This window comes from Oryctolagus cuniculus, chromosome X (assembly GCF_964237555.1).
Source record: "Oryctolagus cuniculus chromosome X, mOryCun1.1, whole genome shotgun sequence".
NCBI lineage: Eukaryota > Metazoa > Chordata > Mammalia > Lagomorpha > Leporidae > Oryctolagus > Oryctolagus cuniculus.
This window is the reverse complement of record NC_091453.1, coordinates 58,071,732-58,099,636: the sequence shown is the minus strand read 5'-3', so window position 1 is coordinate 58,099,636 and position 27,905 is coordinate 58,071,732. Positions and strand designations below refer to the sequence as shown.

The following is a 27,905-nucleotide window of genomic DNA, read 5'->3' as shown; positions in this document are numbered from 1 at the left end:
TTTTTCAAAGTAAGTTGAAACTTTGTTTCATTTTACAAAATAAGGGAATTTTAAAGTTGACTACTAATAAAGTGAAATTTTGGATTATTTAGCATAAATTGCATTTGCCCTTGAAATCACATTTAATCTGGGACTTTATTCAATGCATGATAATGTCATGAACATTTTTCATCCTTCTGCTTCTTTTATATATAAAGGTTCATTATTTTAAGTTCCTCCCATACAATGAAGTAAAACTAAATCATGAAAAGCTCTTCTGTCAAATTTTGTCTTACTTGTAAGAGTAACTGACAGCTAACTAATATCTTAGTCTAATTCTAGTGATGTAAATTTAATGAGTGACCAATATGCAAAGTCTTGAGGCACAAATATATATTTGAAAAATAGCCACTCTCCTCAAGGAGCTTAATAACAAGTATTATGAAGAGTGTGTTTTTACACTAATGACTAATGTAAGAAGGAGAACCTTTATTTCATTAAAAGGACATTTTATATGGAATTGCTCATGCTGCAATCAAAAAAGGAGTTATATTAAGTTTAATAATCATGACAAAGTTAAAATATCCGAACTTATTTTTTGTAGACTTTTACCACGTACCTTCAGGAATTTATTTTTTACCCGGTCTGATTTTGGCATTGATACTGTTACTAACATTTATCTGCAAAATCATTTTGATACTTTTTAATGAAAACTGTAATTTATGTGATAATGGTGGTAATCACATGAGTCTTTCTGTTACCTTAATTCCCAAACAATTATCTGTGATTCCAACTCCTTTCCTATATTTCGGAACAAATTAAAATTATCCTTATATAAAACAGGCAGGAATATTATAATGAATGAAACAAGAAAAATCTATAAAATTTACTGAGTGCCATGAAAAATATGTTCTATAAATAATAGTTGTTGGTTTTACCCTATAGTTTAAGACTCATTGAGAGTCTTCCCAATTTTTCTAAGATCTAATGCTTTATACTCTTTAAAAAGCTTATTTTACAACCTAAACTTAGTTGATCATACATATTTTATGCATGTATACAAAGAATAATACAACAGCAGTATTCTCTTTCTCAATCAATGTCCCTGGCTCCACATTTATTTCTGGATCAAGTTCAATGTTTTTGAAAGTCTTCTATTTACCTTCTTTAGCTTATCTCTTGAATCAAATGTCTCCTTCTCTTCATTTGTCTTTGCTTCCTTCTGGCCCTCCATATGACTATGATATTGCTAATGTGAGTACTGTCTCATATACTGCTTCTACCATCTGGAATTACTTTATTTATGTCTCCTTCATATGCTATTTTAAATACATCAGATTTCTTGTCTTCTCTGTCTCATGCTGACAACATTTTTGTTTATTTGTTTTGTTTTCCTATCCTTTTTATTGCAAGTTTGGCTTTTTGTAGGAGAGATATGTAATAATGTATTTGATGTTTTGTTTTTAATTATTCTAAATTAAATAGGTTTTAAATATTTTTAAAGTAGCTGGCGCCATGGCTCAATAGGCTAATCCTCTGCCTTGCGGCTCCAGCACACCGGGTTCTAGTCCCTGTCGGGGCGCCGGATTCTGTCCCGGTTGCCCCTCTTCCAGGCCAGCTCTCTGCTATGGCCCGGGAGGGCAGTGGAGGATGGCCCACGTGCTTGGGCCCTGCACCCGCATGGGAGACCAGGAGAAGCACCTGGCTCCTGGCTTCAGATCAGCGAGATGCGCCGGCCACAGCGCACCAGCCGCGGCAGCCATTGGAGGGTGAACCAACGGCAAAAGGAAGACCTTTCTCTCTCTCTCTCTCTCTCACTGTCCACTCTGCCTGTCAAAATAAATAAATAAATAAATAAATAAATAAATATTTTTAAAGCAGATTTGCTACCTTTATGGATACTAGTATGTTTTCCTTGTTTATGAGAGAGTTACTATATCCCATGAGGACAAGAGTTTGCTTAAAAGTTCATCCATTTAAAATGGTTTGGCCAGGAATACACAGCAAAATCAACGGCTGCACCCTAAAGACAGTGGAACAAGTAGGGCTTTGCTGTCTACAACGGAAACAATCACCTAAATGGTTAACAGAAGAAGAAATTGGTGCTCTAAATAATCCAAGGATGCATAAATTTTAGAAAAACAATTTAATGGATTATAAATAAATTAATAAGTATAGAACTTTATAGATTACTTCTGGTTGAAAATAATGCTTTATTTAAGCCGCTGAATGATTAACCTGATGAATTAGAGTTCATATAGATATCACAAATCTTGAAAATATAATCATGTTTAGTTACAATCTAATGAATATTCAGTTAACTCCCAGAAGTTCAACTACCTTCAATAAATAAATAAATATAAAATGAAGGCTACTTACATTGGTTAAATACACAATAATATTACAATATTCTGATGTTGATTATTTCATTCTCTATTTAGTGATCTCACATTGCTTTTCCTCTGAGGACTTAAGTATTTAACAGATTTGGTGTGTTTCAGGAGGCATTTAAACTTGATAATTTTACTGTGAAGAAAGTTATTCCTAAGGAGTCACCTACACATAGCCACATTACCCCATCGATCACATAATTTTCCAAGATTGCAAACCCTGCATATAACTCTCTAAGTTGAAGAAGTAGCAACGATACTTTTTTTTGCAATTTTTTTAAGATTTTTATTTATTTATTTGAGAGGTAGAGTTACAGAGAGAGGGAGAGATAGACAGAAAAATCCTCCATCCACTGGTTCACTCCCCAGATGGCTGCAATGGCCAGAGCTGTGCCAATCTGAAGCCAGGAGCCAGGAGCTTCTTCCTTGTCTCCCATGTGGGTTCAGGGGCCCAAGGACTTGGGCCAACTTCTACTGCTTTCCCAGGCCATAGCAGAGAGCTGGATCGGAAGTGGAGCAGCCAGGACTAGAACCGGCACCATTGTGGGATGCTAGCACTGCAGGCGGAGGATTAACCTACTGTGCCACAGCTACAGCCCCTCATTTTATTTTATTTGTTTGAGAGGTAGAGAGACAGACACAGAGAAGCAGAGATCCTTTGTCTGTTGGTTCACTCTCCAAATACTGTAAAGGCTAGGGCTGGACTAGGCCAAAGGTGGTAATCAGAATTCAATCTTGATCTTCCATGTGAGTAGAAAAACACAGCCACTTAAGCCATATCTACTGTCTGCCACTCTGCATTAGCAGGTAGCTCGAATCAGAAGTGCAACTGGGAGTTTAACTCAGACATTATGACATGAGATGTGGACATTCCAAGTGGTGTCTTAAATACTTTGCCACAGCCGGCGCCGCAGCTCACTAGGCTAATCCTCCACCTTGCGGCGCCAGCACACCGGGTTCTAGTCCTGGTCGGGGCGTCGGATTCTGTCCTGGTTGCCCCTCTCCCAGGCCAGCTCTCTGCTGTGGCCAGCGAGTGCAGTGGAGGATGGCCCAAGTGCTTGGGCCCTGCACCCCATAGGAGACCAGGAGAAGCACCTGGCTCCTGTCATCGGATCAGCGCGGTGTGCCGGCCGCAGTGCGCCGGCCGCTGCGGCCATTGGAGGGTGAACCAACGGCAAAGGAAGACCTTTCTCTCTGTCTCTCTTTCTCACTGTCCACTCTGCCTGTCAAAAAATAATAAAAAAATTTAAAAAAAATACTTTTCCAAATGTAACTGTCACTTTGAATCCTTTAGAAACCATAGTAATGATACGTGAATGCACCTTTAAACTACAAGTATTCATGGGCTTGGAAAACTGAGAATGTCCTCATTGAGGATAGGATATGAAGCCCTTAGTTGGAACATTGTTGTCTGATTTCTGTATAGACTAAAGTAAACATCTGTAGTTTTAAGATTCTAGACATTTCTTCTGAAATGTGTTTTCTGCAGAAATCGTGCATGAGGTTTTAGGTATATCTAGTTGACTGAAGTTTTGCCTTAGACCTTCAAATGATTTTTAAGATCAAATATCTAATTGGTATAATGAAAGGATTTTTTAAAAGGATTTATTTATTTGAAAGGCAGTGTGACAGAAAGGAGACACACACACACACACACACACAGAGAGAGAGAGAGAGAGAGAGAGTCATCTATTTGCTGGTTCACTTCCCAAATGCCCACACCAACCAGGTCTGAGCCAGGCCAAATCCAGGAGCCAGGAACCCCATCAGGGTCTTCCACTTAAGTGGTGGAAACTGCCTTTCCAGGTGCATTAGCAGGAAGCTGGAGTTGTCAGAATCTTGACTGGATTCTGTAAGGGATGCGGGTGTACTGCCTTCCAATGTCCAAGGACTTTTTTCTGATAGCTAGAGCTCTCACACAGAAAATGATAATAGTTTATATGTTGGATAATAATAATAAAGCTTAGCTTTCATTTCTTTAGATTTTAAATATCTGAATTTTATTATTTATTTAATAGATAAAATTTCTTAAGTTGTGTTTGTCTAGAAATATATGGTGAAAATTTATCTAATTAAAAATTTTCTCCACTTGTTCTATGGGTGTTTTATAAATAATAATCTCATTTTCATTATTTCTGGTCTTCTCTAATGGAGACTGTAGGATTTGAGTAAACAAATTGACTCCACTCTGAGAAAAAATTTGTACATAACCCCACAAAGTGACTGGCTTTACCTGATGACATCAAAAAAGTCATGGAACCTGGAATTAAAAAATAGGCTTATGTTGGTGCAAAAAAATTTTAGATACCTAGGCATAGGCGAAGTTTTCAAAAATCCAAGCATATGCAAGGTTTTCAAAAATCTCATCACAAAAATTACACATGGGTTTCCAAACTTTTGCATCAAAATAAACATCTTTTAAATCCATTTTCCATGAAATGCTCTTTTATTTAGATAGTGAAGAATGTATTTTTAAAAACTTACCAAACAATCTCCTGTTATTATCAGACAACAGTGAAATTTGATGAAGCAATTATTTTTGTATTTTTTTTTTCTTCTGAAGGAAGTGCCTTAATTAGATTAGGGAAAGCATTAAGGAAGCATAAACCAGGTTGTTATATAACCTAAAGTTATTCCTTAGTGTCTCCACACTTAACTGCATAATATTATTGACAGTTGTTTCATTTGTTCCTGCTGTTAAGCTTCCTTAAACTTTCGGTTGTTTAATGAGTTAGTGATAGTTGAGTCACTCAGGTAAGCGGTACTTTGCCACACTGAGTTATGTCACTTCTTTCTCACAAAAGCTTTTGTGTTTTGTGCGTACAAATTGATATTGAGAGATTTTGTTGTTGTTGTAATGTTCTCATAAATGATTCCATGAGTCTGTGCTTTCTCACATGGTTAACAAGTGCTGTTTCACACACATACACACATATAAACACACACACACACACACGCGTGCACTAACAGTCATTGCTTAAAAAGATATTTGTATAGTTTGATGATCATTTAGGGCATGTATATTGTTTGTTTTTTTATAAGTCCTGCTTTCTCAAATGATTTTCTACATGGGAAGTGGGCAACTGGTATGACCTATAGAGTTCAGACTTAATTTGTAGCTTAAAAAGTATTATCTTTGTGTATTTTTTCTATAATTTTACATCAATTTGATACTCATCTGTTTTCTTGTTACCTGTTTGCATTGTATAAGATGAGCATGATCATATAATTTATCATTCAATCTAGGACAGTTTTGAAATTGAAATTTAAATAGAGCAGCTGGCATTTGGCACAATGGTAAGACATCACTTGGAATACCTGCATCCCATATTGTAGTGTTTAGGTTCAAGTCCAAACAGCTATTCATTATACCGGTTTCCTGTTAATGTGCATCCTGGGAGGCAGTAGGTGATAATTAAAGTAATTAGGTTTGTATCACTCATGTGGGAGACCTAGATTCAATTCCTTGCTTCTGGCTCCTGTCTTTGGTTTGACTCAGCCCAGCTCTTTTAGGTATTTGATGAGTGAATCAGCAGATGAGATTCTCTCTTTCTCTCTCTCTCACACCATCTCTCTCTCTTTTGACTAAATACTAATTTTAAAAATTGCAATTCTTTATTACTATAATTTTTTTAAAAAAATTTATTTGACGGGTATAGTTACAGACAATGAGAGAGACAGAGAGAAAGGTCTTCCTTCCATTGGTTCACTCCCCAAATGGCGGCCACAGTCAGTGCTGCGCTGATCCGAAGCCAGGAGCCAGGACCCAGGAGCCAGGTGCCCCATCCTGGTCTCCCACGCGGGTGCAGGGCCCAAGCACTTGGGCCATCCTCCACTGCCTTCCCAGGCCACAGCAGAGAGCTGGACTGGAAGAGGGGCAACCGGGACTAGAACCTGGAGCCCATATGGGATGCCGGCAGCGCAGGAGGAGGATTAACTAAGTGAGCCATGGCGCCGGCCCCTATTACTATAATTCTTATAGTATCAATAAAAATTAAATAGAGACAACTAGAATACATAGTCACAGTATTCAAAACCCCAAGTTTCTAGACTGGCTCCTTCTTTGAAATTCTACTTTCCATTTCTTCTTCTTCCTAAAGATCTGGTCTACCTTGAGTGAGCGAACTGCCATTTCCTGTATAACATTATAAGGGTCAACTATTATTTGCACAAATCCTAACTGCACTCTCCTTTTATTTTAGCTGAACAACTCTCACAATGAGTTATCTCAGTTGGCAAAAGATTAGCTTGTAAAGAAGAGTCATCTGGCAGAAGATATACTGTCATCAAATTTATATAGGATGAATCATTTTCTGAGCTGGCATTGTTCATATTACATAGTGTTCACTAAAGTTAAACAGGCAAGAAAAGGAGACATAATTGTATTAGGAATTCCTTTCCATTTAGACATAAGATCTCCATCGCCCTCTTCAGTATTCAAATGTATGAAGACTATCTGACTTTTGCTTGTATGCACTGACTCACAAAAAGTAGGAGGGGTTACATTTCTGGTGAGATTTCTAAACAGTAAGTTTTCAGGAGCTAAATGAGTTATTGAATTCCTTCTGTACCCATTTTTTCTGAATAATAATTTGGAAGCCATAGCTTGGAGAGAGGTTAAGCTACGGAACTACTAGAGCACCTTTCTAAAATAGGAGTGAAGTTATGGATAGAATAACTTTTAGTGGTTTCTGTAGAATTGCAACTTTACCTGTCTGGACATATCCTTTTTTTTAAAGATTTATTTATTTATTTGAAAGGCAGAGTTACACAGTGAGAGGAGAGGCAGAGAAAGAGAGAGAGAGGTCCTTCATCTGCTGGTTCACTCTCCAGATGGCTGCAACGGCTGGAGCTGTGCCAATATGAAGCCAGGAGCCAGGAGCTTCTTTCAGGTCTCCCACGCAGGTGCAGGGGCCCAAGGATTTGGGCCACCTTCTACTGCTTTCTCAGGCCATAGCAGAGAGCTGGATTGGAAGTGGAGTGGCCAGAACTTGAACCGGTGCCCATATGGGATGCCAGCACTGCAGGCAACGGCTTTACACACTACACCACAGCACCGGCCCTGGACATATTCTTTATAAAGTCTCTATTTTCCTTCATTATATTGATTTGAATCTAATTGATACCATCAATATGTAATCAAATTTGTATTTGTTATTTTTTTCCATTCATCAACATTACCAAAAATGTTGTCATCACTAATAACTCAATCATGTTTTGCTTTTCTTCATGGCTTTGCCTGGATTTTTCACTCCAAATTTTTGCATATTATGTTTCATATTTTATATGCACCATGTACCTTTTGATGGAAACCTAAGTACCCATTTCCTATTATAGTAGAACCAAACATTTTCCAAAGCATAAATTTAAATTTAGATCAAAAAAATGTTCTAAATGAATAGAATCACTGAACCAGATATGATGCAGATTTCCATTTTAGAAGTCAGCTATGCATATCAGTAGCACTGATCTCTTTTAAATGACATTATTCATGAAAAAGAATCAATTAAATGAATTAGTAAACACATTCTAAGTATATTTATTTTGAAACTTGCCTTTACTTCTCAGAGATGTCATAAATATTTTAGCATGCTCCCTAACAAAAGTAATTGAATTGGATTCAAATAAGTATCTAATTAATAGAGTTGATAGTAATTGCTACAAGCCTAAATAATTCTAGTGATAATAAAAAATCAATTTAATACAAATGTAGGATAGAGTTCAGTTAGCTTAATAATTTAATGGTTTAATGGTACAATTTTATTTTAGAGTAATGTAATAAAATACAAATTACTTATTATTAAGTTACTTAACTATATTAATTGTTTTTCTTCTAACTTTTTGCAGTATAACAAATCATAATCCATTGATAGGGTTTACTATATTTCAAAATATATATTCTAATATCAATTTTGAGAAACTATATTTTTATTAGATTTTGATAATCAAAACATAATTTCAGGCAGCTGAATGTCACTTGAATATCTAATGCATGATGTTATGTGTGAAAGTAATTTAGTATAATTTTGTAAAATTCATTCATTCAAAACCATTGTCAACACTTTGCTATTCAATAATTAACCAAATTTTAGTGAACCATATTCCACCTCATTATCTTCTATTTTCCTTCAAAATACTCTTTAAATTCTTCCTAGAAATTCTTCACTTCAACAAATGTATATGAAGATTCCTAGAATGAATTCTTTAAAATCCAAAATTATTTGTAGGAATAAGATAAGCTCAACTCGCCTATAGATTTCTTTTCTGTAATTAGTAAACTCTCTACTTTAGTTCAGATCACTGTTGTAGCACCCTGATTCTCTTGGCTTTTATTACATGTAGAGTATTTTACAAGGAGTAGCATCTTCCCTTTTCTAAGAGGACAGGTTCAAGTAAGTAGGTGTGTTTCTCTATAATAGCAAGGATTTTCAAAAAAATTATTGTACATTTTGTGAGCTGCTATGTGATGCTACATTACATGTGTATGATGTGTAATGATCAAACAGGATAGTTTGCATTCTTATTTACTTAAATATGTTATTTTAATTTTGAAAACAACAAACTCTGGTGTTCTGTAGCATGATAGGATGGCTGTAGTTCACAGGGTCCTACAATATATTTTACGAATAGCTGGAAGGAAGAAGCTTCAGGTTTCCAACTATGGAGTTGGGATGGGGAGATTGAGATCTTGATTGGTCCCATCTGATCAGTATATATTGTGTACTCTTATCTGTAATACAAGATTTTAAAGGGAGTTTCAAACTGGACTTTGTAGGTATCACAAATATCAGTGTAATGGGCATCATTGTAAAGACTTTCCTGTTTTAATAATATACTTTGGTTCATCTATATTACCTTGAAGATTTTCAGTAGTCTTGCATATATTTCTTCAAAACATTTTGCTTACAACTATTGGCTTCTTATTGACACTGCGATAACATACAGAGGCCAGATACCTACAATTTTAACATCTGTGTTGATTCTCAGAGGTAATGGGTAAGAATTATACTGGTTCTGACATATAAGACCTTAACATTAATTTTTAGTAAAAAAAATTATTTTTAAAATGATTTTATCCACTTCCCAGTTATCATCTTTTAATCATAGTATCTTCTAGTGTTATAAAATGATTGTGTGAGCATTGTACTCATAGTTTGGAGTTTAGTTTTGACAATATTTTATAAGAAATATTTTAAGATGTAACTTTCCCAATGTGTATTTTCCAGTTACAATGAATTCTATATAGTTCTATGCATTTTCCCCTAAAACAAGTGACTGTATGGATTGAAAGCAGATTTGATTATATGAGACTTTAAATTGGTAAATTTTTTCACAATACATCATAAAAAGAAGACATAATCCCCCAAAAGACCCAGTTAAAAGGAGAATTAAGCTAAAAATTCCCCTGCCAACTTTTTAACTGTTGAAGCATTTATTTTATACCCCTCAGCTGTCAAGGATTGTCACATCTTTTGACATTTATGACAGCTCTTTCAGTGGGATAAAGGAGAGACATTGTTATAATAGCTAAAGGAAGAACTAGATCAGCCTCCTAGATTACCAAATAGTGATAAATCTGCTGTCATGCTTTTGTTTTTTTTTTTTTTTAGTAGTCTCCACTGGATTATCTATTATTACTCAGTATGATATAGATGTAGTAAGATGTAGTGAACTGTGAAAATTTTTCTGTGTTTTGTCTTGAACATATGTTTAACGAGCTTAGTAAGTCACTAAGCAATGCATGAAATTCTAAAAATTGCATTAGAATATTATTAAATTACTTGTAAAGTCTTGGCATTTCAACCACTATGATTTTTCATAAGATATTGTTACAGATCAAATACATCCTCACTTTCATGAAAGAAATAATGAAATGTAAGGGATATTAGATGTAACTTTATATAAATATAAAATTAAAAGTTGGACATTCATTCAAATAAGATAAATAGAATAGCATTATATATACATACCCTTTCAGATACTTTCAGTTCTTGTTTATCATCTATGTTTTTAGCTCTGATTGAATAAAAACCTATTGTGGAACCTGAATCAAAATTTGATTTTGATATTTTACTTGAAACCAAAGGTCATCTGAAGAAATCATGATTTCTTTAGTTATTTTGATAGGCTCGCTAATCATTAGACTAGTTGGATTCATTTAAATTCAATTGTTATATTTTACACGTGCTTTTATTTTTATCATCTCTATTTTCATGTTATTGTATAAATCTTGGCAGTTTTAAGTAGTAACTCCAATGGTCACAAATAATAACTAATTTGCTGCTATTCTGCCATAACCTACAAATAATCTAGGTCAAAAGTTTCTCTTCCTAGAACATTTAATCCATTTACATTTTCATAAAATTAAGTATTATTTGATCACTTTAGGTATTTTAGAAGTATAATTAATAACAATAAATTTGAAACACAATATATATTTATGTACAGTCTGCATACTGCTTCAAAAAATTGATGTTTATGTAAATGTTTCTCCTTCATGAAATTTACTTGTTTCTCTCCATTTATATTTTTCGTGGTCTTTTCTGATTATTCACTGAATCCTATCCTTATAATTCCATTTATGAATTTTAGAGTAATATTTATATTTGGATATAATTTAGTCTTTTCCTTATAGGATGGCAATTCTTGTGGTGTTGACTAAGGGTATTTCTCAACCTTGGCATTATTGGCATTTGAGGCTAGAAATTTTTTTCTTGTGGGGTAGGGTGGGAGCAGTCCTGCGCTGTTAGAAGTTTATCAGCAGTCTTGATCTCAACCAAATAAATCCCAGTAACTCTCCTGCCCAGCTGTGATAGCTAGGAATATCTCCAGAGTTTGCTAAGTAGTCCATTGAGAAGGTGGAGAGTGCTTTTCTCCTGTAAAGAACACTCTAGACTCTCCTTGCACTTCTCTGTGTGCTAAGAGCAGATTTTTGTCTTTTATAAGATTTTAGTAACTTCACAGGCAAGTCAGGTTGTTTTTGGATCTCACTCCCTAAGAACTTCAAAAGGTAAGCATTTTCAGATGACAAAATATTTCACAAATGTTTAAACAATAAATGCAGTTTAAACGACTTATCCCTTAGGGAGTCATGGGTGCAATACTGTTAGCACACACAAGTCCTCTGGTAGGAAGAGATTTGATGAAGTAATTGTCCATTCTGAAAGTTGACAGAGTGTTATGATCATTTTAAAGGTGGAAGCTACTTGTTTTCCCATGTAACTGAAAAGAACACAGTTAAATGGTAGAACAGAGTAGCTTGGAGATGGCTTTCTTTTTCCAACTTTGGATGAGATTTATGTCTCATTAATTGCACAAAGGTTTTCAGTATTTATTCTATTTTATGTTATGTATGAGAAACACATTTATTATTACCACTTGCAAAATCTTAGCTTCTGTAATGAAGCTAATTCATACAATGAATATTTTTATTAACCAAACATGGGTGTCCATTACTAACCTAATGTTCAAACTTAGAATAAAAAATCGGGAGGATAAAAGTGATGCATATGAGGATTTTTGTTGGTATATGTGCTGTAACTGATTGGAGCTTAGCTAGTAAAGAAAGACATCTTCTCATTAACAAAATCTGTGTACTTCTAATTTGATTTAATGATCATGTAAGCATTATTAGTAATACTAAAATAGTACATTTTAAAAATTATCCTTTATTTTTAATATGGCTAAAAACAAAAGTGAACACCATCTAGAATTAGATAAATTAAAATCTAATTGATTATTCAGGATATTAATGGAGGATTAAGGTTAATATTGGTGTATAACGGACTAATAAATATATCTTATTAAAACAAGAATTTATTAAGCTACTGTTTTATTAATGGCTTTTCATTGAAAAATTTTTTCTCAGCTCTTGAATTTTATAGTATTTTTTTCTCTTAAGATTGTGGCTCAGGAAAAAAAATATTTTGACCATACACCCATCATCATTTTTATTTGAAATGCTATTATGTATTTTAAAATACCTATGTTTCAGTGAGTAAAACCATGATCAGTTTGGTTGATCTCATCACTGGCTGGATTTGCAAACAGCTGATTAATTGGATATGGATGGAAGTTTTTAGTTGTTTGATTGATTTACATAGTTGCTGGATATTGCACCATTAAAAAGAAAAACTTGATTTGTCTTTCAAGGCATTATTTTAATTAGTCTTGGAGAAATTTCATGAACATTTCTATTCTCAGGATGGAGGCAAGATATTATAGTGAATTGATACCCTGATTAAAGAATGTTATTAATTGCACCTGAGGGAAGATAAATACTAATGATCTGAAAATATTGTCTCTCCCAATTCAAACTGATTCCAAACATAATAAATCACTCCTAGAATCAGTACCATGGGGCATAGTGTTTGCTGGTAAGAAATACTTCCAGTAAGTTAGAATAGGTTAAGATTCTTTAAGTATTTAAAGAGTGGTTATGGTTACAGAACACTTGCAGCTTTTTAACCTATTAAATAATTATTTTTTTAAAAAAGATTTATTCATTTGAGAGGCAGTGAGAGAGAGGGAGAGAGAGAGAGGGAGAGAGGTCTTCCATCTTCTGGTTCACTCTCCAATCACTGGAGCTGGGCTGATCTGAAGCCAAGAGCCAGGAGCTCCTTCAGGGTCTCCCATGTGAGTACAGGGACCCACGCACATAGGCCATTTTCTGCTGCTTTCCCAGGCCATTAGCAGGGAGCTGGATCAGAAGTAGAGCAGCCAGGTCTTGAACCGGCGTGCATTTGTGATGCAGGCAGAGGCTTAACCTACTATGCCACAGCGCTGGCCAGCACTGGTCCATTGAGGAATTCTTTTAAGAAGAGTCAGAGATAATAAAGAACCTGAAATCACCTCAGAGGATGCACAATTTCCTTCTAAAATGTAATGAGAAAACATTTGGGTATATGGGGTTGAGTTCTACTTTCCCCTAAAGTAAAGCAGAATCAGAGGTGAGGCCTTTTGAATATCTTGAGATCTAGCTAGCCCATGGATTATAAAAAATAATGCTGACTAAAAATGGTCTTTTTTTTTATTTTATTTTTTTGACAGGCAGAGTGGACAGTGAGAGAGAGAGACAGAGAGAAAGGTCTTCCTTTGCCGTTGGTTCACCCTCCAATGGCCACCGCGGCCGGCACACTGCGGCCGGCGCACCGTGCTGATCCGATGGCAGGAGCCAGGAGCCAGGTGCTTCTCCTGCTCTCCCATGGGGTGCAGGGCCCAAGCACCTGGGCCATCCTCCACTGCACTCCCTGGCCACAGCAGAGAGCTGGCTTGGAAGAGGGGCAACCGGGACAGAATCCGGCGCCCCGACCGGGACTAGAACCCGGTGTGCCGGCGCCGCTAGGTGGAGGATTAGCCTATAGAGCCGCGGCGCCGGCCTAAAAATGGTCTTAACTGAAGCTTTCTCTGATTTAGTGGAAAGGGGGCTACTCTCTGTGGCCTAGTATTTGTCCTAAACTTTTCTCTTTGCTTCTGTTATCCCTTATTTCAGATGGCTGTCACAACTCTTCCATGTTATGCACCATATTCCTTGACTAGTCTTAATGCCAATAAAGAAGAATATGCATTTGGATTAAAATGCAGATTTATGAAAACACACATCTGAGATTCTCAGTACTTCACCTCCATTGAGAATAACATACTCTTTTGGTTTGTTTGAAACCTGCAGGGGAAAAAATACCCAAGTTCTTTTGCCTCTTCCGTGCCATCTTCCAACCCTCCACCCCACCTGTAGAGAGCTGATTCTATTTGTTGGCCTCCATTATACTTCTCTAAAACCAGACCGCTAAGAAATCTGGAACTTTCACTCATATATATGAACGACGTTTTCATGATCAACAATAAAAAATATATTGATTATAAGATTTTTCTGTCCATCCATGAAAATATTAGTGATTTCCAAATACTAAGTCCTTGCTTAGAATAAACCATTTCTGGTTAGTTACTGGCAATTTGAAACTCCCATTTCATTCAAAAAACAAAAGATTTAACTTTTCTTAACATGATCCAGGGACACATTCATCATTTAGTTAACTTCCTTCAGGAACTATTTCCACCATCCTTATCGTGATCTATTTAATCAGTAGTCAGAGGCCTTGATGTACAGAAGAAATGGCTTTTTCACATGGTGTAGAAACCGAAATCCTTTTTTGGCAAAAAGATTTTTGGGCTTTGAGGATACTAAGTCCTAGAGAAATTGGTTTAGACCTTTTAACAATTCACAAAATTGAACTAATCAGAGTTAGAAACACTGAAGATGCTCTTAGACTTGACAGATAAATGCCTTCACAAAACCTTAGGTTATGTAATGGTGTTTTACATTTCCTGCAAGTTAGCTTATGTACTGACTTCCTTTACTTAAAAGTTTTCTCTGACATGCTAGACCAGAAGCATCTTGAATTTTTATCTTTCAAATATAAATAAGCATTTAGGTTTGCAGTAACATTTGTTAGTGAAATACACTTTCCGTTTTTTGATAACTAATTTTTGATAGGATTTGATCTAATCACAAATCCTATTAACCACTAGAATGCTACCTTACTTGCTCTGAATTGTTCAAATAAGTACACAGCAACATAAAATGCTTTTGGACTGTTTCAAAAAAGTTATTTTTTAAAAGAAAATCTTGATTTAAAGAAAATTTTATGAAAGACTTCTGTGAAATATAAAGTACATTATACCATCTGTCAAAGACTAGAAAAACTGAATTCCATGTTTGAGAATTTGATAAATCTTAACTTATACATTAAAATAATTTTTTCTTCTTTATTTCCTTTCAAAATTGACTTGTAAAATCATATATATTTATGTACCATTAATATTTTAAATGGTATTTCTTGCATTTCTTTTTTCAATGAGTAATATTTCCTTAGCATGACAGAATAGTTTTTTGGGGGGGACAGGGAATAAAACCTGTTTATCAGTGCCTCAGTGTTTGGGGACCTGAGGTTTTAGGTATTTGGTGTTATTTTTTTTTTGGGGGGGGGACAGTAATTACCTGATGATTACCTCATGATGAAAGCTCTTCACAATAGTTCTTGCCACATCAGAAAGGCCTACTTTTTGAGAGGTTAATTGTAGTTTAGTGAAAAAAAAAAAAACATTAAACTCAAAGTTAAGAGACTTTTATTTAAAACATGGCTCTGCCGTGAACTCTCTGTCTCATCATGGGCAAGTCAGGAACCCCACTGAGCCTGTGTCCTTCTTGTAAAAGGAGAAGTAAGGCAAGATGATATCCAAATTCTGTTCTAATACTAGTGTTCTGTGATTCGATATACTATATTTTTGTTTTCTTTTGAATCCAGCTCATCTAAGTTGAGCACACGCGAGCAGCTGCTAGAAAGTTGATTAGCCACAATTAGGAGTGACATTTCATTTGTTTTGCATGTCGTTTCAATTAAAAGCAGCTAGTGATTAAAATCACATGCTTGAAAATATATTCTTTCAAAGAAAATATTTTCAAATAAAAAGCAACCATTAAAATCTCTGGGTCAAGTCCAATTTGTATTTTAAACAATTGCATAGTATTAAGTGTTTTTCTGTATGATAAGATGTTATTAGCTTTTCAAGGGTTAGAATCTGGAGAGACGGAGAAAGAGAGAGAGAGAAAGAGAGAATGAGAGAGATCTTTCATCTGCTGGTTCACTCCCCAGATGGCCAGTGCTGAGTCTGGGCCAGGCCGAAGCCAGGAGTTTTGAATGGCATCAGAGTCTCCTACATACTTGGCAGGGGCCCAAGTGCTTGGATCAACTTTCGCTGCTTTGGTAGGTACATTAGCAAGGAGCTGGATCAGAACTGCATCAGTCAGGACTCAAACCTGTGCCCTTATGGGATACTGGTTTCCCAGGCAGTGGCTTAACCCACTGCGTCACAATGCCAGCCTCTGTCTCACTTATTAATCTGTCCTCATGACTCTAACAACCCAGAAAGCTTCAAATAAATTTCCTTTGCTCCAGCTCTATCACGAATTTCAACTAACACTTTACAACATTTTGATCGGAGTGCACATTCTAGACAATATAATCAAGTAGCCTGATTATTCTCCCATTTGGAGAAAACTGAGTAGTGACAGTGACATATCTCCATAAAAAAAGGAAACAAGAGTGGGTGTTGTGGCACATTGGGTTAAGCCCCTGCTTGCCATGTTTGAATTCCATCTGGAGTTCCTTGGAGCCCAGGCTACTCTGCACTTCCAATGCCAATCTAGCTTCCTGCTAACACACACCCTGGAAGGTAGTAGTTAATAGTGCATTTCTTGGATTCCTGTTACCCATGTGGGAAACCTGGATAGAGATGCCGGTTCATACCTTAGTACTGGCCTTGCTCCAGGTGTTTTGGGCATTTTGGGAGTGATCCAATGAATGGAAGACTTTCTCTCTCTCTCTCTCTCTCTCTCTCTCTCTCTCTCTCCCCCCGTCATTTCATATAGATGAAAACAAAAAAAAAATTTAAACAATAAAATAGTGTCTTTCACATGTATTTTACAAATTCTGAAGTAAAGGTAAGTACACATTGAGACAGAACCTAGTACAAAAACCAACAATTTTTGAGAACCTCCTTTGAGTGCCTTTTCTCTTGTCAAAAAGGAAACTACTACTAGTGTTGAAATCTGAAAAAAAAAATGAGGGAACAAAGCCAATAAAAGGAATTCCTTTTTTGGGAGTAACACTAAGAAGAACTACATGATATCGATAGCATTGTCTTACTAAACAGGTTTTGGTAGGTCACGTTAGATAAAATCTACAACATGTATATTCCAATCTTATATGTGGCTTCACCAAAAATTCATGCTACTACTATTGACATTTTAATGTAAATTCGTTTTTTCCAAAGAGAGCTGGTGTTTTCTTGCACATTGTTCTGTTTTCTTTAATATAACTTTAAAGTAGGAAGGGACTTGGTGACTTCAGAGTTACTGGCAGATACTCATGTGTGACTAATATCTGAGGTCATTTTATTTGCAATCCATTCTATTGTATTTTGACAATGCTACTGATGATTCCTGAAAGAAATGTTCTCAAAATAGTACATAGAATTTAAATGGCACCATGATGTTTAAAGATGTAACCAACAATTCCTAATCTCTCCAGTAGTTTCAGACAACCTATGACAAATTAAGGAATTTTACTAGAATAAAAGTAAATTCATTATAGTATTTTATTGTATTTGTGTTGATAATATTGAATGTATTTCCCTGCTGTTTTTCTAAAGTGGCTAGGTTGGGTGCAGGCTTCAGCTTAGTGGTTTAGACATACGTGCCCTACATTGGGAGTATGTGGGCTCCTGGTTTTTGTATCTAGCTCTGACATCTGACTCCAACTTCCTGCTAACCCAGACTTTGGGAGACAGCAGTCATGATTCAAGTGGTTGGGTTCCTGCCACCCACATGGGAAACTGGATTGAATTCCCGGCTCCCAGCTTCTGCCTGGCTTTGCCCAGCTGTTGCAGGTATTTGAGGAGTGGAGCAGCAGATGGGAGCTCCCTTTCTCTGTCTCTCCGCCTCTCAATAAATAATAGATAAATGAATAAATAAATATCCACAATCAGTATGGTTTTATCCATCTGAAACTATCCTCTTGCATTCTTGTGACTCAAAGGTGTATCAGTAATAGACAAAAATGAACAAACAAATTTAAAATAAGGTATGTTCTTTATAAATCCAGCAGTGGTGAAAGCTCAGAAATAAATTTTTATTCTTTCTACTACTTTTCCTCGATCTACAGAGTAAACAGCTTTTATTTAATCAGTTTTAGAATCCAATCTCTTTGGAACTATTTTTAGTACTTACTGGCACTGTATGCACTTTCTGGGCAACTGTACCAGATTTATAGTGCTGAAAGTGCTGTGTTATTTATTACCTACCAATAGGCAACAAAGTGGTGTCTTACATATGCATATGTCAGAAATGTTAACATTTACTACAGTGGTTCATTTAATTCTTTCCCAGAACAATACATAAAAAATATAGCTTTTCATTTGGCATTGAATAACCTTTAATTTTTTAAATCAAAGAAAATGCATCTCTTGGAGTTTCATATCTAACATCAACTTTCTCTTCTTTGATTTAAAAAACCCCTACAAAGAGTGAAAGTTTTAACATCTTGCTTATTTCAGCGGTTTTTGCCCTGGTTTTGGGACCCAAAGCTTTTTTTCAACTTAGGAAGAAATATCATTCAAAAATCAAATAAAGTTATTTATATTACATGACGTTATTAGAAAGTCCATAAATTTTTCTTGACCTAAATCTGAACTTCTAATTTTGTGTTCTTGAGATCAATGTCATTTTAAATACCAGCATCCAAAACCAATATATTGTGTGTATATGGCTTTTGCATCAGTTCATACAGTAAGCTATTTTCTTCTCTGAGGTTTTGTTTTTATTTTTACTGTGCATGTGTATTGCACAGAAGTAGAGTTTTCAATTTTATAAGTATTGTGCTGACCACATACCACACTTAGTATGTCATAATTTCTTCTGAAAATAAAGGTTTACAACTAGGTTGTAACATTTTACTAGCTTTTGACACTTTAGCTTTTATTACATCCTTGATGCTTCAGCTTTTATTACTCCTTTAACAAAATAACGTAGATGTTTCAGAAAATAACTCTGAAATTGTTTTCTAGATAGCTTTATTAAAGGAAAAGAAAAAAGACTCCTTAGTGAACAGTTGTAGACTATTTCTGTGCCAATATAGGCTAAGGATTAAAAAGAAGTACAAACTCTGCTTTGTTTCTATCTGTTTTTTTTTTTTTCAAGATCTATTTATTAACTTATTTGAAAGTCAGAATTACTGAGAAAGAGGGAGAGACAGAGACAGAGAGATCTTCCATCTGCTGATTCACTCTCTAAATGGCCACAACGACCAGGGCTGAGCCAGAGCAAACTCAGCAACCAGGAGCTTCTTCTGGGTCTCCCACACGTATGCAGGGACTCAAGCATTTGGGCCATCCTCTGCTGCTTTCCCAGGCTCGTTAGCAGGGAGCTGGATATGAAGTTGAGCAGCTGGTGCTTGAACTGGTGCCCACATGGGATTCCGGTGCTGCTAATGATGGCTTGACCCACTGAACCACAGTACCAGCCCCTCTCCCTTTATCTTAAAACAGGAGCTATCCTTTTAGTTCTTGCATTTGTTCATCTAAGAGATGCTTACTGAATGTGTTCATATAAAAGGCATCTTCAAAAGTGTCATGGAAATGTGTATTATAAAAAGTGCATAGATTTTGAAATTCTTTGCATCAAAATGAACTTATATTTTGATTTCATTTCCCACAAACCTTTTGAAGAACCTTCATATACCAGATGCTATCTTCTCAGAGACAATACATATACACAAAGTGTCATGCCATGTCACTATACACTCATACCTTTTGTATATTAAGTAATTCAAGTAGATTTACTCTCATATATGATAGCTAGTGCTCTCGACGAAGGATAAACAACATTTGGATAGGTAGTAAAGGATTTCCTCAAGTAGGTAATACCTTTATAAACAAGGATAAACAAATAATTCTAAGTATGTTTTGAATTCAGGATACTATAGGTGAATTATCCCATACATACTACTTCTTTTTAGGACATGTCTGTCCTAGAGTTAAGGCGATGATGAATTAAGGAGCCATACATCTTTTTCCCTTTTTCTCCCTTCTCACTGTCTTGATATCATGGTCAAACATATGTCAGAGGGCTTAAGTTTTTTCATTGTTCAAGAGGATGTGAATATCAGTTGAGCTAACTGCCATGAAGTAGAACTAATGTTGGATACATGTGTTAGTCATATTTTATTTCTGAAGGAGATGTGACAGAAAACAGTCTTGGAACAGTCATTCAGTAATGATAGTAAAGTCATGCTGGCACCACTTTTTCATATTGAACTTAAACATCATGATAGAATTGTGTTAAAAAGTATTTGTGTCTCACATGTGGGCAACTCTGGTTTAAATTTCCTGGACAATATGATGTTTACATATATAAACCAATAACTCATTCGTAGAGCTCTTAATATCTGGGAGAGGGGACATTACACCTGCAATCACATGGTTGAAATTGAGTGTCTTTGTTAAAGAAAACTAGATACAGTACAGTCCAATAAAACTTTCTACAGTAATGGAAATGTTCTACATTTTTGCTATGTAACATGATAGCTACACATACAGCTACTGGGAGTTCAAATGTGGCTGTTATAAATAAAGACTGATTTGAAAATTTTATCTAACTTTAATTCATTAAAATTTAAATGTAAATCCTCCCTTGGAGTCACTATCTTATTGATTAGTACAGTCATAGAAGACAAAAGAGCAATGGGGACATTATCTATTAAATGGTATGTATATTTCATTGTCACCTTGAAATTCAGGAAGTCTGCATTTTGGGGTAGATATTTGGGCTAGTGGTTACCATGCTGGTTAAGATTCTCAGGCCCTAGGCTGGCACCGTGGCTCAATAGGCTAATCCTCTGCCTTGCGGCGCTGGCACACCGGGTTCTAGTCCTGGTCGGGGTGCCGGATTCTGTCCCGGTTGCCCCTCTTCCAGGCCAGCTCTCTGCTATGGCCCAGGAGTGCAGTGGAGGATGGCCCAAGTGCTTGGGTCCTGCACCCGCATGGGAGACCAGGAAAAGCACCTGGCTTCAAATCAGCGCGATGCACCGGCTGCAGCGCACTGGCCGTGGCGGCCATTGGAGGGTGAACCAACGGCAAAGGAAGACCTTTCTCTCTATCTCTCTCTCTCACTGTCCACTCTGCCTGTCAAAAAAAAAAAAAATAAAATAAAAATTAAAAAAAAAATTCTCAGGCCCCATATGGGAGTACTTGGGAGTACCTGGCTCCAGCTTCGGACTCTTGGCTTTCTGCTACAGCACACTATGGGAAGCAACACATAATATGGAAGCAACACATAATGGCTCAAGTGATTGAGTTCCTGCCACTCACATCAGAGATCCGCCTTGAGTTGCGAGCTTCAGCTTTGGCCCAACCTAGGCCAGCCTTTATGAGCGTTTAAGAAGTGAGCTGGCAGATAGGAACTAACTCTCTCTCTCGCTCTCTCCCCCCCTCAGATAAATAAATAAAAAAAGAAAATTCTATCTTCTAAGATTATTTCCATTTTACATAAAATGACTGAGACAGAGAGTATTTTTATTCTTTTTAATTCTTCCACTGCCATAACTTTGCCTTAATTTGCTTGGGAAAGCAAAGACCAACTCAAAAGTCAGGCAAACACATAAGACTAAACTCTAAATATGTAAACAGGAAATACACAAACATAAGTCCATAAAATTAAAAGTTAAACTAGCCTGTTCTTTTTTTCCATGTGTATTATAGTCATAGTTGTATAATTGTATATGAAATCAAGAACTACAGAACATTTACTTTTTCCTTTTATACTGTGTTAATACAAGGACACTTCAAAATGTTTGTGGAAAATGGAATTAAAAGGTAAGTTTATTTTGGTGAAAAAAATTTGAAATCCATGCATAGTTGTCTTATAATACACTTTTATACATGAACTTTTTGAAGATCCCCCTTTAATCTTGTGCAATACCCAAATACATTGCTTTATTTTTCTTGTGATTTGCTTGAAGATATTTATGCACTACATTGGATTTTTTTAGTGCTAAGATTCACTTACACATTCACTTATACGTTTATTCAAATACAGGGCTATGATATGGTGGAAGAATTACATGTTGATTATGAATTTTAAGATGGCATTTCAGAAATATTAATTAAAATCACCAGTTTGCTCCAATGTGATTTTTTCAACTTTTTATATGAACTAAAGTGTGTATATTGGTTGTGTTTTTAACTCATACAATTAAACTTAGAACTCTATTCTTATTTTAGTCATATGACCAGTTAAAGAATGTGTTTTTTCTTGAAACATATAGCAAGGCAAACTTTTTTCATGTTATATCTGTTTACTGTGTGAAAATTGGCAAACTGGAAATTTATTATTTCTTTTATAGCATATTTTAAGCAAAATAGAATTTTATCATAGTAATATTTAATATAAATAAATACAGTGTTTAGTATTATAATTTGATCGAAATAAACAGTAATTAATGATAATTTTGTATTTGTAATGGCATCCCAAAAAGCTTTTAGGAAGTTTCACATCCAAAATGTCTCAGTTATGAGTAGAAAAATAGTTTCTAAATTGTATTTCATTAAAGTTCATGGCATCCAATACTATTTTTATTAATTCTTTGCATGCTGATATATTGAATATCTAATATGATTAGAGCATTTGCCTAGGAAGTGGGGATATATGTTGGTGAGCAAACATGTTTTGCTAATATAATGGAAAATCAACTTCTAGCTAAGATGTGAGAAAAATCAATGACAATCTAAGTATTTAATTATGATACTGATAGTAACGGCTTTATATTAATTAAGTGAATATATGCATTTTAATAAAAACTATAAAGGGAAATCATAAGGTACTATTAGAGGTTTAAAACAGGCGACAGTATCATATATGAGGAGGTTCAGATAGTTCGTGGAAAATAGAATTAAAAGATAATGTGCATTTCCATGAACTCTTTGAAGCCCCCTCATATATATGCATACATGAATGAATGAATACATGTATATTTAAAGATGACTCATGTAATAGGAATCTTAAGTTCCTCTTCTGATCTTTGCTTCACACTCTCACTATCTTTTTATTCTATTCATTTCTGTCAAAATTCCGCATGTAACACTGGGCAGGAACCACCTGAGAGCAAGTCAGTACTATTCCTCCATCAGCTGGCATATTCACTATTTGTCTGTCTAGGGCTCATCTGATTGTAGTTCAGATAGGGAAATGTTTTTTAAACATCCCCATACTGTAGCTTCAGGTGCATAAAGAAAAAAAAAAAAGGTGCTGTGCTAACCTATCTTTTCCAATTCTACATTTCAGTATGTGCCCTTTGTGCTTGCTTATTTAAAAAAGACAGGGAGAGGTTAAAAACATTGCATTGTTAATCTCCAATATAATTTTATTTCATCATATGTTCCTAGAGGAAAAAAATGAAATTCTGTGTACTGATACTTTACATAAATTTGTTATAACAGTAAATCCTTTTATTTCATCCATCTACCAAAGGTTTTGACTCTATTTATTAGATGTCTTGAATGCTGCTGTCTTTGATGAATATTCTATACTTGCTGGTTACATTTGATGGCTAAAAAACATATTAGACATATATCTACAGTAAAATATATTTTAATTCATGTAGAATAACCATGCTTCTTATCACAATATTAGTGATACACAGAGTTGAGATTTAGGACACAGGTTTTCTGGCACCTATTTCTGTCTTGCTATGACATCTTACTATGTCATGTGTCTTCAAGGAATTGAAAGTTGTTCTCATTACATAAGTTAACATGGCTAAATCATTTCATGATATATATTGATATTGGTATATTAATTTGTATTATTAACAAAGTTAAATTGTATTTCATTACATGTTTTTCCAGGGTCAAAATATTTTTGGGCTTGATGTCATTGAAACACCAGAAGGAGACAAGATGCCACAACTGATTGTTCAAAAGGAATTAGATAGGGAAGAGAAGGATACCTATGTGATGAAAGTAAAGGTTGAAGATGGTGGCTTTCCTCAAAGATCCAGTACCGCTATCTTGCAAGTAAGTGTTGCTGATACAAATGACAACCGCCCAGTCTTCAAGGAAAATGAGATTGAAGTCAGTATACCTGAAAATGCTCCTGTAGGTACTTCAGTGACACAGCTCCATGCTACAGATGCTGACATAGGTGAAAATGCCAAGATTCATTTCTATTTCAGCAATCTAGTCTCCAACATTGCCAAGAGACTGTTTCATCTCAACACGACCACTGGACTTATCACAGTCAAAGAACCACTGGATAGGGAAGAAGCACCAAGCCACAAGTTACTGGTTTTGGCAACTGATGGTGGATCAATGCCAGCAAGAGCAATGGTATTGGTAAACGTTACAGATATCAATGATAATGTCCCATCGATTGACATAAGATACATCATCAATCCAACAAATGGCACCGTGGTTCTTTCAGAAAATGCCCCACTCAATACCAAAGTTGCTCTCATAACTGTGACAGATAAGGATGCTGACCATAATGGTAGGGTGACGTGTTTCACAGATCATGAAGTCCCTTTCAGATTAAGACCAGTATTTAGTAATCAGTTCCTCCTGGAGACTGCTGCATATCTTGACTATGAGTCCACTAGAGAATATGCCATTAAATTGTTGGCTGCGGATGCTGGCAAACCTCCTTTGAATCAGTCATCCATGCTCCTCGTCAAAGTGAAAGATGAAAATGACAATGCTCCAGTTTTCACCCAGCCTTTCATAAGTATTTCTGTTCCTGAAAATAACTCTCCTGGCACTCAGTTGACAAAAATAAGTGCAACCGATGCAGACAGTGGGCGGAATGCTGAGATCAATTACCTGCTGGGCACTGATGCTCCACCTGAATTCAATCTGGATCATCGTACAGGCATTCTGACTGCAGTAAAGAAACTAGATAGAGAAAAACAGGAAAAATATTACTTCACAGTTCTGGCAAAAGATAATGGCATTCCACCCTTAATAACTAATGCCACAGTCTTAGTGACTGTTCTTGATCAGAATGATAACAGCCCAATTTTCACTCACAATGAGTACAACTTCTATGTCCCAGAAAACCTCCCAAGACATGGCACAGTGGGACTCATCACTGTAACTGATCCTGACTATGGAGAGAATTCTGCAGTCACTCTCTCCATTGTAGATGTGAATGATGAGTTCACCATTGATCCACAGACTGGTGTCATCCGACCAAATATCTCATTTGATAGAGAAAAGCAAGAGTCTTACACTTTCTATGTAAAAGCTGAGGATGGTGGTAGGGTATCACGCTCTTCAACTGCCAAAGTAACCATTAATGTGGTTGATGTCAATGACAACAAACCAGTTTTTGTTATCCCTCCTTCCAACTACTCCTATGAATTGGTTCTACCATCTACTAATCCAGGAGCAGTGGTCTTTCAGGTAGTTGCTGTTGACAATGATACTGGCATGAATGCAGAAATTCGTTACAGCATTGCAGGGGGAAACGCAAAGGGTCTGTTTATAATTGACCAAACATCAGGAAATATCACACTGAAAGAGAAATGTGTTGTTGCTGACCTTGGTTTACACAGATTGGTAGTAAAAGCTAAGGACTTAGGACAACCTGATTCCCTCTTCAATGTTATAGTTGTCAATCTGTTCGTGAATGAATCAGTGACCAATGCTACACTGATTAATGAATTGGTGCACAAAAGCATTGAAACACCAGTGACACAAAATGTTGAGACAGCTGATGCATCCTCACCAACCAGTGACTATGTCAAGATCATGGTTGCCATTGTTGCTGGCACCATAACTGTCATCCTAGTTATTTTCATCACTGCTGTCGTAAGATGTCGCCAAGCACCACATCTTAAGGCTGCTCAGAAAAACAAACAGAATTCTGAATGGGTTACCCCAAACCCAGAAAACAGACAGATGATAATGATGAAGAAAAAGAAGAAGAAGAAGAAGAAGAATGCCCCTAAGAACTTGCTGCTTAACTTTGTCACTATTGAAGAAGCAAAGGCAGATGATGCTGACAATGATGGAAACAGTGTCACACTTGACCTTCCCATTGAGCTGGAAGAGCAAACCATGGGCAAGTACAACTGGGGCACAACACCTACCACATTCAAGCCTGACAGCCCTGATTTGGCCCGACACTACAAATCTGCCTCTCCACAGCCGACCTTCCAGATCCAGCCTGAGACGCCCCTGAATTCTAAGCACCACATCATTCAGGAACTGCCTCTCGATAACACCTTTGTGGCCTGTGATTCCATCTCCAAGTGCTCCTCCAGCAGTTCTGATCCCTACAGCGTTTCTGAGTGCAGCTATCCGGTGACAACCTTCAAGGCCCCTGTGTCTGTACACACCAGACCGGTAGGTAATTTATGTGTCCTATGTAGCTTTTTTTACTTTATGTTATTGTAAAATAATTTTCTGTTGATTTGGAACTTTACAGAATGTTATGACTTCAAAGAGGGATCAAAATGAAAATATTCTGCAGAAATATCAAAATAGATACATAGATTAATTTAAAAAGTTTGATAGACAATCAGAACAAAATGACTAATTATTGTAGGAAAATTGGGTGCAGAATGATCATTATAATAGGGGTAATTGTGTCTGTAGATGGCAGTGTGGCCCTTCTTGCTGGAGAATATACTGGAAAAACTCCAAAACAAGGATTGTAGCACTGTCCTCTGTACCATTGTGTGCCTGAGGGCCACAAGAGTTTGGGCTAGATACATGATGGTGGAAGTCTTTTCAAATCGAACAAGCAGTTCTTAATACTAATGGAATTGAGAATCCAATCTTAATTTGGGAAAATTTTGGCTGCTCAAGGAAATTAAATGACACGTAGATGTCCTCCCCCATTCTATCTCACCATGCCTCCAGATCCCTGTAAAGAAAAGTGTCATTTTCATATTAGGAACTAAAAATTATTCTGGTTCATCAAACCTATATTTGCACAATATAGTAAGAATTTGGATTAGATAAATGAAAGCATGATCACTCTAATCTTCAAGAAAGAGAATGAAGTATACATGAGATCTCTATTTTAGATACTCATGTCCGTTTAAATATTTGCATATTTATGTAAGGAATTCAGAGCCCTTCAGGAGACATTCTTAAAAAATAATGACTTTTGGAAAATGAAATATGTTTGCCTTCTCTAGTAGGTATGTAGGAAACTATGACCATATTAAGACCAAGAAATCTGTGCACAATAAATTAAAATGTAATAGATATAAAGAAACCAGAGTTCATGCTGTCTTTTTAATCTATATCACATGGAGAAATGAATGCAAATTCATCCTAGAAATCCATAATTAAATTAACTGAATTAATTATGTTTGATTCCTTAATAAAAATCAAGTAATGGAATCTATCTGCACTTTTTTGTCTCACAAAGTCCTGTCACATGTACACTGTTTTATTTTGTCTGGGAAATTAAAAATGTACGTAATCTCTGTTTTGGTGAATAATGTCTTTTGAAAATTTATTCAGGCTTAATAAAGTGGTACTGATATTAGCTAGGCATTTCCTCTTGCCAAAAATTAGAGATATTAAAGCAGACTACCAATTCAAGATAACAGTGTAAATGATTTACCATAATTGTGGAAATAGCTTCAGGAGTGGAGATCATTCAAGGATGTGAACAGTTACATTATACAAATAATATCAAAATTTCTCTCTTAATCACCTGGTAAAGGTAAGTTTTTAATTCAGTTGTGGGTGCACTTTTGCTACAGTGGTAATCTAATTCAGTGATGGTGCGAAAGCTAAGATGAAATAGTACCCTAGTCTGTGTGGAATTTCGGTTATGCTTTGTATGACGGGGCAGTAACTGTTTCTACGTCAGTTGAGTCCCATCTACTTTTGGTGGATGTTTGATGGGCGATAAACAGAATAGATACTTCATCTACCCTCAGAGTATGTTTCTGTTTATATTTAACC

The 27,905-nt window shown here is 35.9% G+C and overlaps 1 protein-coding gene across 6 annotated transcripts in view; it reads left to right on the top strand.

Annotated features, from left to right (window-relative positions):
• Window positions 1–27,905, top strand: part of PCDH11X (protocadherin 11 X-linked) — a 754,441-nt gene that overhangs the window by 58,140 nt on the left and 668,396 nt on the right. For all 6 annotated transcript variants that reach the window (XM_070066783.1, XM_051827412.2, XM_051827411.2 and 3 more), the window contains one exon: window positions 23,829–26,324. In XM_070066783.1, coding sequence (XP_069922884.1) covers window positions 23,880–26,324 — 2,445 coding nt within the window. In that variant the 5' untranslated portion in view covers window positions 23,829–23,879. The remainder of the gene's footprint in view (window positions 1–23,828; window positions 26,325–27,905) is intronic.